Raw genomic sequence first — 10,343 nt, forward strand, 5'->3', positions numbered from 1 at the left:
AACTCCAGTCTTCTTTGTCTGCTAAAATCCTGCCCATCTCCTCCATGAAGCCTCTTTGACTGTTCCCTTCTCCCTAGAGGTGGAAATAATTACTTCCTTTTCCTATAACCTCTGTGCCTGTCCGGGTCTTATTCTGCTCCAAGTATCGGGGCTTTTTTTTATAGTTATGATAACTGACATTCACTAACTGACACTCTCATACCTCCATGACTTTGTACTTGCTGGTCGCTCTGCCATGAGTGCTCTCCCCAACCCACGTTCTCCTCAGCCAGGCAAATTCTTCCTTACCCTTTAGAGACCAGCTCCAATGGCCCCTCCTCTGTGTTTAACCTGTGGACACAGTACATAAGCAATGCTATTTTGGGCAGCCCAGGCTATGAGAGTAATAAGATCTCAGAGGAGGGTCAGAGTGTGGATAGTCAGAGAAGGCTTTCTGGAGGAGGAGTACTTCATCTGGGCCTTGAATGACGAGTAGCATTGGGTAAGGCGAGGGCTTCCAGATAGTAGGAACAGCAGGTGCTAGGGTGTAAAAGTTAGAAGGAAAAGGTTTACCGCGAGCCCTGCCCTTTCCTATGTCACCTCAAATTCAGCTTTTTTCCAGCTACGCACATAGACCTCAGTATTCTAAGCTGTGATATTGGACTTTAGTTCTCTTCCTCTGGGCAGAGCTGTCACTGGGTTGGGTGGGAGTGGGTGGGCCAGAGGGTGGTACATGTGGTTCTGGGCTGGGTCTGGGGATGGGGGCAGCAGGAGAAGGCTGGCCCAAGCCAGTGGCTGAAGCACTGGAGGCATTTGTCCTGTCCCCCTGACCCCCCACCTCTTCCAGCCGGCTGTGCCGTGCCCACCCTACGCTGAAGGCCATTGAGATGTTCCACTTCCGGGGCCCATCCCAGGTTGGGGACCGCCTGGTGCTGAAGGCCATCGTGAACAACGCTTTCAAGCACAGGTGTGGGGCTGGGATGGGTGAGATGGGGCCTCTTGGGGTTGAGGGCTCTTCCTGACCTAAGAAGGGACCTTACCACAAAACTGCAGGAACCGTTTCCCCTGTAGTTGAGGTCTATGAGATCTGAACTCTGCCTGGCTGCTGGGTCCCTTTACCATCACCAAGATTCAACTCTGATGTTCCTTCTCTGGCCTCCCGAGCCCTGTGCCTGCCGCCGTCACAGGTCACACCATGTGCTTGGGGTGTCTCTGTCTCTCTCCCCGGCTCCTGTCTCTGGTCCTGCCACGCTGTGGATGCTCAGGTCACAGGGCCACCTCTTGCCAGGGTTCCCTTGTTTACCAAACCCTTTCCCACCCTTTTCCTAAAACAGCAGTTAGTTCCCAGAGCCCTTACCTTTGGAATGAATTCTGATACCCCCATGAAAGCTTTTTGGTGATTTCAAAGATTTGGTCATTTTCAATGATAGCGTAGTTGTTAAAAGTGAGGGATCTGGAGCCAGGCTGCCTGGGTTCAAATTTGGTTCACGGCTTATCAGCTGTGTGACTTTGGGCAAGTTACTTAACCCCTCTGAGTCTCAGTTCTTTCACTTGTGAAATGGGGCTCACCACAACTACCTCATAGTTGTGAGGATTCAATGAGGGGTTACTAGTAGAATGCCAGAGAAAACGTTCAGTGAAAGTCAGCCATTCCTGCTGCTTATTATTATTTTTAAAATTATTATTATTATTTTACTATTCACAGTCTGACTAGCACACATTCTACTGTCATGCAGGGGGAAAGCCCTGAACTAGGAGCTGTGAGGCCTGGTTTCTAGTGCAGAATTCTCTTCCTGACTGTTGTGTGACCTTGGGCAAGTTAGTGCCCTGTTCTAGGTCTTGATTTCCCCATCTGCATAATGTCCACATTCTGGGATCATAGACCTTCCTAAGTGAGGGGGAATGGAGGTGGCTGCTCTTTTATAATTCATAAAGACAGTCAGAGATACAGAAACAGCAGCAATGGAGCTGTCAGGAGCACGGCTACAGCTATTAAAGTGCTGGTGAATAGGTGTATGATGAACATTTTCTCAAATTAGGCTCTGCCCCTCCACCTCCTTTCTTATGTCTTTCCATCACCCTTTGCAGCTTACGTGACGTATTTTATATAGTTGTCTGTTGCCCCATCCCCTATCTGTTAGCCCATGAGGACCTGGACTGGACCGGTTTATGCATTTCTGTGACCCCAGTGACAAGCATGGGGCCAGGGGTGCAGTGGGCACGCTGTAAACATTGTTGAAAGGGAACAGTTCTGGGTTTCCTGCCCATCGGACTCTGATCTGGGCTGTGGGAGGAACTGCAGGAGCACGTGTGTGCATCTGTGCATGTGTGCGTGTGTGTTGGGGAGGGGGTGGCCTCGGGAAGCTCTGTCCAGCTGAGACCAGCCCTCCATCCCCCTCAGCATGGAGGTGGGCGTGTGCGTGGAGGCCTACCGCCAGGAGGCCGAGACCCAGCGGCGGCACATCAACAGCGCCTTCATGACCTTTGTGGTCCTGGATGCAGATAACCAGCCTCAGACGCTGCCCTGGATTCGGCCCCAGCCTGGGGTGAGTGCCCCACTGCCAGCTCCCCTCCCTCTCTGCCCAGGGTGGTAGGACTGGGGAGTGGACCCAGCTCTGTCCTTCTGCTGGGGCATAGCCAGCCCCGAGTGCCCTGGTCTAACCCGCCCCCGGGGAGGCTCCCTGTGCTTCCTGGAAGAACTCAGACCACGTGCCGGGCGTTAAGAGGCATTCACGAGCCTGCAGAGCTGTAAGAGCACTGGCTTTGGGGTCAGAGGTGGGTTGGAACCCCACCTTGGCCACGTTCTAGCGGGTGCCCTCTGCGAGCTTTCACTCCCCATCTGTAAAGAGGGTGTATCTGCAGTTCCTGCCTCGCAGGGCTGTTGGGGAGATACTGACCTTGCTGCGGGCTAAGTGGCGAATGCTCTGACCACGGTGACAGGGGAGCAAACAGCGTAGGAACGAGAGTCAGGGACCTGGGTTCAAGGCTGGCTCTAAACAATGTTCCCTTGTGCCTCCTTTGGGCCAGGCTCGGGCTTGCTTCTGGGGAGCCAGGGAGTGACCTTGGAGAGGTTGCCCCTTCTCTCCAGGAAGGTCACCCACCCTGCCCGCCCACCTCACAAGACTGAGCATGGGCTGTGAACACCCCCGCTCCAGAGCTGGACGTTGGGCAGTCAAGATGGGTGGTGGCCGGAGGAGCAGGGAGCCTGGCAGGCGGTGGGACAGTGGACAGTCCACGAGGTCCTTTCAGGCCTTTGCCACTTAATGTTCACGAGTGGGGATACATTAGAAGTAGTGGTTCAGAGGGTGGGCTCTGGGTCAGGCCATCTGGGTTCTGTTCCTGGCCCCACTCCTTAGCCCTGTGACCTTGGCTGAGCCACTTAGCCTTTCCGTGCCTCAGTTTCCTCCTCTGTAAAATGGGGATAGTACTGGGAGTTTCCTGGTGGCCTAGTGGTTAGGATTCTGGGCTTTCACTGCCGTGGCCCGGGTTCAGTCCCTGGTGGGGGAACTGAGATCCTGCAAGCCGCATGGTGCAGGCAATTAAAATAATAAAATGAAATGAAATGAAATAAAATAATTGGGGATAGTACTAGTGCCAACCTCAGAGGGTTGTCATAATGCTTAGATGCAGCTTTGCATGGAAGACACTTCAGAAGCATGCCTGCCCATAGCAAGTGCTCAATAAATGTGGGTTCTTAGCGTTGTAAGTGCCCTTTGGGGATCCCCTTTTACAGAGGAGGAAGCAGGTACAGTGAGGGCAGATGGTGTTCCCAAAGTCACTCAGGGAGCCTCAGGGGAAGCTGGGGCTGGAGCTCAGTGACCGGGCACTGTCCTGTGCAGGCTGCCCCAGTGAGATCTGAACTTCACTTTAGGGCTGCAGGGAGGGTCTCCTTGGGCCCTTTGGGGAAGGGGGCAGGCAGTAATGGGGGTGGGGGCAAGCTGTCTGTCCCTCCTGCACCACAGTCTGTCTCCGCTCCTCTCCCCAGGATGGCGAACGGCGGTACCGAGAGGCCAGTGCCAGGAAGAAGATCCGCCTGGACAGGAAAGTGGGGGCCAGGCGGTGGGAGTGGACATGGCTCTAGGGCTTCCCTGTCTGCTCCCTGGCCCTGGGAACTTGTGTTTCTTTGGTGCTGCCCCTGGCCTGGGCCTTTACATCCAGGCAGCCTCTGGTCTTGGCCTCATGACACAGTGGTCTTACTGGCCCCTTGTACAGGCGAGGACACTGAGGCCAGCGGGATTAGGTGGCCACGGGCACTCAGATAGGAATGATGGGCAGAATGAGAATTTGAACCTGGCCAGGTGTGGCCAATTTTACTTCCTGTGTTCCTCCCATTGACTCTGATGCCCGTTTGGCAGATGAAGAAAGACAGGCTCTGAGAGGAGATGCAATTGCTTAAGAAGCAAATCCAGGTGTGAATGACTCTGCTGTGAAAGCACTTTACAAACCTGAAAGGGCTGTCAACGCACCAGGATTCACCATCCGATGTTAATAAGAAAAATGTGCATAAATGGAGGGTTTACCATATGCCAAGCACTGTTCTCCCTGTGATGACCCCATGAGGAGGCAGATGTGACCACTGAGCCCATTTTACAGCTGAGGACACTGAGGCATAAGAGTGAGGTCGCTTTAGCCAGAGTGAAGTCGCTCAGCAAGGGTGTTGGGGGTCTGCACCTTTCCCCCAGCCCGTCCCCGCCTCTGAGTGTGTATGTCCTCAGCTGCTGTTGTCTATGTGCCCATCCAGTCTCCCTGGCCAGACAGGAGTCTCTCCCAGGCCGCTGGGCTGCGCACAGGGCCTGGCACACAGTAAGCCAGCAGTGAAGTCTGTGGGCTCCCAAGGGACCAAGGTTGTTGTCTTCCCTCTCTCCCAGGAAGTACATCGTGTCCTGTAAGCAGGCGGAGATGCCCCTCTCTGTCCCCTGGGACCCTAGCAACCAGGTAAGGCCTTCTGCTCTGAGCGGACCGTTCTCAGGCCTGTCGGGATCCCCGATCCTCCCCTCTTGTGAGCGGGTTTGGAGGTAGACCCGGAGGGGACGGGATACTGCTGCCGCAAGACTGGCACAGGTAGCCAAGGGCTTTCCTGTGTCCCCTTGCTTGGCAGGAGGGAGCTGGGGCCCCAAGAGGAGGAGGAGTCTGCCAAGCCCCGGCCTCCTTTCCCAAAGCCAAGGGCTCCTTCCTTCACGTCCAGTTTCCTCTCCCCGCCCCGGCACAGCCCGGCACGGAGCCCCCGAGGAAGGCGGAAGTTGAGGCTTCTCTGTGTGCTCTGTCCAGGTGTACCTGAGCTACAACAACGTCTCCTCCCTGAAGATGCTCGTGGCCAGGGACAACTGGGTGCTGTCCTCAGAGATCAGCCAGGTAGCTGACCCCACCCTCCCAACTCTCCTTCCTCCTCGGAGCCACCAGAGGCGGCTGACCGCGAGCCACAAAAACCCTCTTAAAGCACTCCAGTCAAAGGGAGATTCCCTAAAAGGAGCTGGATGAGGTCATGAAACCAGCCCAGTTATAGAAGCAAACCTGCCCCCCCAGGGCCTGGAGTGGGGGTCCCCCACTCCGTATCCTCTCCTGCCCACCCACCTTCTTGCCTCCTATTTCATCCTCCCCCACTGTGTCCTCCCTCTCTCTGCTCCTTCTACAGCGAGGCGCTGCTGGGATGGGGGCCTGGGGCAAGCGCGGGCTGAGGGAGGACTTGAGCTCTGCCACTTTTGCCTGTGACTTTAGGGGGTTGGATGGGCACCTGGCTCTGAGGATTCATTCTGTGGTTGTGTCGGCCCCTGCTACTTTATCTTCTTTTAAAAATTTTTTTCCACATTTAAAAAATTGGGGTATAATTTACATGTAGTAAAATTTCCCCTTTTTAGTGTACAATTCTACTAGTTTGGAAAACACATAAAGTTACAGAATCACTACCATAATCAAGATACAGAACATTTCTATAATCCCCCCAGTTTCTCTCATTCCCCATTGTGGTCAAGCCTCTTCCCACCCCCAACCCCAGGAGACCACGGATCAGTTTTCTGTCCCTTTAGTTTTGTCTATTTTGAGAATGTCCAGTACGGGGAGTCATACAGTATATAACCTTTCAATCTGACTTCTTTCTCTTGGCACAAGGCCTTCACTCGTGTTGAGTGCTTGTTTGAGTTTGTTCCATTTCGTAGTGAGTACCATTCCATCCTGGGCTTATGCATGCAGTCACTGCTCCTTCAGACACCTTCCCATCCACTAGGGCTGAATCTCCCATTTTCATGGGAATGCGACCGAGGCTCAGAGAGGTTGAGTTGCTTGCTCACAGTTACACAGCAATCAGTCGCAGCCCTGAGCTTCCAGCCCCGGTCCCCAGCATAGGCTGAGGAGGAGGCGTGGGAACGAGGCTGCCCTCTGGCCCATGCAGGTCCGCCTGTACACTCTAGAGGAGGACAAGTTCCTCTCCTTCCACATGGAGATGCTGGTGCATGTGGACGCCGCCCAGGCCTTCCTGCTGCTCTCAGACCTCCGTCGGAGGCCCGAATGGGACAAGCACTACCGGTGAGGGCAGCGGGGTGGGGCGGGGAGGTGGGCCCTCAGGTGTCTCCTCCTGAGCCTTCCCCCCACTGTGCTCAGCCCCTGCCGGCCTTTAGCAGGCAGGATGGGGGTGGGGCACTTGGTTATGTGTTAGGTGAGCGTCAGAGTCAAGGGTAGTCTGAGCCCTCAGGGAAGAGAGTGAGCCTGGAATTGGAGTCGGGGGCCTGGGTTTAAGTCTTGTTCCTGGCCTAACTAACTGTGTGACCATGGACAAGTCATGTCTTTTCTGGGCCTCAGTTTCCCTTCTCTTAAAATGGGTACTTGAGGTGTGGGTTGTAGATTTGCACCCAGGGATAGATCAGTGATTTTCAAAGCGTGTTCTGTGGAGTTCTGCCTTCCCAGAGGGGGCTCAGGGACTGCTTGGGGTGGTAGTTGGAAGTGGAGGGTGTGCGTGGGAACCCCTCCCAGACTCAGGGTAACTCAGAGAACGGCCAATTTGCTGAATTTACCAAGTTTGCCAGTTCTTCGTATGGATATGTACATGAATGTACATGAATGTTATTTTTTAATGTAGTGAGTTACTGAATATAAATGTTATTCCTATAAATGCATTTGTTCCCCAAATTTATTGATTCTCCATGTAAGTTTTTGCTTAGGAAAATAGCCAGAATTTCAGTGTTTAATATGGGAATGTTAAAGTTGAAACTGGTATTTTTTCAAATCCCTTTCAAGTCATTTTCTGTTATGCCAACACCCTCCTTTGGGGGTTCTTTGATCATTTCTCCAATGGCTTATTAAGAGGAGCCTATATTCCTGAGTGTATCCATAAGGAGGATCTGTGTATCTGGAAATTCAGTAAGCAGGTCATTTGGTGAGTTGATACTTGACAAATTGGCCTTCCCCTACCTTCCCCCATCTCTCTTCACCAAAGCAGGCCTGCTTGTAGCTGTTCACACCCAGGCTTTCTGCATAAGGTTTCTTTGCAAAAAGGGCTGCGTTGCTTTAAAAAGCCCTGGTCTAGGTTGGCCCCAGGCCTGCTGGCCATGCCATCCTGGAAGCCTGAGAGGTGATTTGGTGGTGGATGTTGGGGAGAAGGGGTTGGGCATGTGGTAGGAAGGCTTCTCGGAGGAGGCAGGCTGGTGTGGGCCTTGAAGGCCCGATCAGATCTTGATGCTTGATGGGATTGGGGGGCGTGTCCTGAGGGGAAGGGAGGCCCTAGCAGCTTTCCTCCACCCTGCCCACAGCTGCCTTGTTCCTGAGGCAGCTTCCAGGGTAGGTGGGAGAGCAGGGAAAAGATGGCAGGTCTGGACATGGCTGTGCGTGTCTCTGCGTGGATGTCCTTTTGTGTGTGTGCGTGTTGGTGTAAGCCTACGTGTGTCTACCTGGGCACATGCGTGCAGTGTGCCCGGGCCTGAGGGGCACAGCTCTGGCGCCCAACAACCCAAGCACGTCCCACACCTGCTTCCTTATTAGCTCTGTGGCCGAAGGTGAGTTATTTCTCTGAGTCTCAGCCCCCTCATCTATAAAATGGGGATACTAAGAGTACCAACTGCACGGGCTGACGTGGGGTTAAGTGAAATAGGACCCATAACGCTCTTAGAACAGTGTCTGGCACACAGTGGGCGCTCACTAAATATTCAGTACAACTACTAAAGCATCACACATCTGTGTAGTGTGTGTGCATCGGTGGGTGTCTATCTGTGTATGTGTGCACATGTGTGCCCACGGGTGTGTGTTCATTTGCTTGTGTATGTGTCTGTGTGCCCGTGTGTGTGTTTATCTTGCCAGCCTTTTCTGCCCTCCTGTGGTCCCTGCTGAGCAGTGTTGGGGGTGAAATATCCCCCAAGCATCTGCTCAGGGCAGCTGAAGCACGGGAGGGCCTGGGTCAGACCTGCTCTCACACGAGGAGCTGGTGTGATGCCCGTGGGTTTTGTACAGGAGCGTGGAGCTAGTGCAGCAGGTGGACGAGGATGATGCCATCTACCACATCGTCAGCCCTGCCCTCGGCGGTGACCCCAAGCCCCAGGATTTTGTGATCCTGGCCTCTCGGCGGAAGCCTTGTGACAACAGGTGCGTGCCTGCCTTCTGGGGTGGGAGGTGGGCAGGGCTCATCTTCCTCCCCAGGGAGGGGACATCAGCCTAGAGTCAGCCCTCTGCTTCCTACTGGCCGCAGTGGTCTTGCTGTGGGTAGGATGGAGGACATGGGGATGCACGGCCCCTCTAGTCACTCATGCTCTAAAGCGGGGTGGTCTCTGTCCCTGGGGTAGTGAGGGCGCCTTGCCCCAGGCCACAGACGGGCCAGTTCTCACATGGCCAACTCCTTGGCCTCCGGCCTCTGAAGGCCCCGTGTTGGCTGAAGGGTGGTGAGGCTGTCAGCTGTGCCATGGTGGGGATGCCGGAGAGACGGCATCACTTCTGCTAGAGACAGGCAAAAAGATGAAGCACAAAAACCCCAAAGCGCAACACTGCTTCCTGAGTGTCTGCAGTGGAGGGGCTTTTCCAGAAAGTCCACGGTGCAGTCACGCTGGCTCCTGGTGAGTTCAGAGCTGCTAATCCACAGGCATCTCCTCTTTCCAGCTTGGCCCAGAGCCAGGCTCTGCGTGCCTCAGACTCTGGATCAGTGCCAGAGGAGGGCTCTGGAACCAGGCCCTCACCCTCTCCTGTGTCCCCTCCACACCCTTCCTCCATTCCAGGGACCCCTATGTCATTGCGATGAGGTCAGTTACGCTGCCCACGCACCTCGAGACCTCGGAGTACAGGCGTGGGGAGACCATCTGCTCAGGCTTCTGCTTCTGGCACGAGGGGGACCAGTTGACCAAGGTGAGGCTGGGTGTCTCCTTTCCCCCTCCCACCCAGATTCACCCCAAAGCCACACCTGTGTCCAGAGCTCAGCACTGTCCAGCTCAGACAGTTCCAGACCCAGGCTCCCCTGCCCGTCAGCAGTCTCTCTCTTCCAGCTCAGGAGAGCCTAAGGGTGTCAGGCGCTGAAAATGAGCCTTCATTAAGACCTAATCTGTGCTAAGTCCGAGGCCACTGCAGGGTCTTGGAAAAAGCACTGGACACAGAGGGCAGAAGCCCTGGGCTCTGATCTAAAATTCTATCTCCTCATTTACTTATTGTCTAGGAAGGCTTTATATGGCTCTCAGGGCCCATAAAACTCAGCAGGGCAGTCAGTGTTAACTAAAGCGTAGGGGAGAAGGCTGAGGGTGGCTGGGCTGGGGATACCCATTGCCCCTTCCTCAGCTCACAGTGGCTCGGAGACTCCCCCGAGGCAGGGACTTGGACAGTGCTAGCTAACTTAATACATCTAAACTGACGAGCTCCTCAGGGCAATCCTTGGGCTTATTCTAACTTGCGAATGGCCCTAGAGCACCTTCATTTAAAAGGGATTCCGTGCTGGGCTCTGGAGACCCAGCCCCGGTCCTCCAGGGCCTCCTGGCTGCCAGGGGAGACACGTGATGACAGTAGTGTGTGGTGACAGAGGGAAGGCAGGGTTGTCAGCACCCGGGGTGGGGGTGAGGGGTCAGGGGAGACCAGCTGGAGGAGGTCACACCCGTCAGTCACGCAGTCTTCTAAGGCCCCAGGTGCTGGCTGGTATTTGCTGCCTTCCTAGCAGGTGACAAGGCTGCCTCCCTCCCGCCTCATGTGCACTCAGCTCCCACCCCTCCCACTGCCCAGCCTCCCTGAGTGTGGCTTCCCATCCTGCAGGTGTCCTACTATAACCAGGCCACCCCAGGCTTTCTCAAGTACGTGACGACCAATGTGACTGGCCTCTCCTCTGAGTTCTACACCACCTTCAAAGCTTGTGAGCAGTTCCTCTTGGACAACCGGAACGATCTGGCCCCCAGCCTCCAGACCCTCTAGGCATC

The 10,343-nt window shown here is 54.8% G+C and overlaps 1 protein-coding gene across 2 annotated transcripts in view; it reads left to right on the forward strand.

Moving 5' to 3' along the window:
* Positions 1-10,339, forward strand: part of ACOT11 (acyl-CoA thioesterase 11) — a 44,570-nt gene extending 34,231 nt beyond the window's left edge. For both annotated transcript variants that reach the window (XM_007164398.3, XM_007164399.3), the window contains exons 8-16: positions 827-946; positions 2,381-2,525; positions 3,965-4,024; positions 4,852-4,914; positions 5,248-5,331; positions 6,365-6,498; positions 8,413-8,544; positions 9,168-9,294; positions 10,183-10,339. In XM_007164398.3, the coding sequence (XP_007164460.1) occupies positions 827-946; positions 2,381-2,525; positions 3,965-4,024; positions 4,852-4,914; positions 5,248-5,331; positions 6,365-6,498; positions 8,413-8,544; positions 9,168-9,294; positions 10,183-10,338 (1,021 nt within the window). In that variant the 3' untranslated portion in view covers position 10,339. The remainder of the gene's footprint in view (positions 1-826; positions 947-2,380; positions 2,526-3,964; positions 4,025-4,851; positions 4,915-5,247; positions 5,332-6,364; positions 6,499-8,412; positions 8,545-9,167; positions 9,295-10,182) is intronic.
* The last annotated feature ends 4 nt before the right edge of the window (positions 10,340-10,343 follow it).

Source organism: Balaenoptera acutorostrata, chromosome 1 (genome assembly GCF_949987535.1).
Source record: "Balaenoptera acutorostrata chromosome 1, mBalAcu1.1, whole genome shotgun sequence".
Classification (NCBI taxonomy): domain Eukaryota; kingdom Metazoa; phylum Chordata; class Mammalia; order Artiodactyla; family Balaenopteridae; genus Balaenoptera; species Balaenoptera acutorostrata.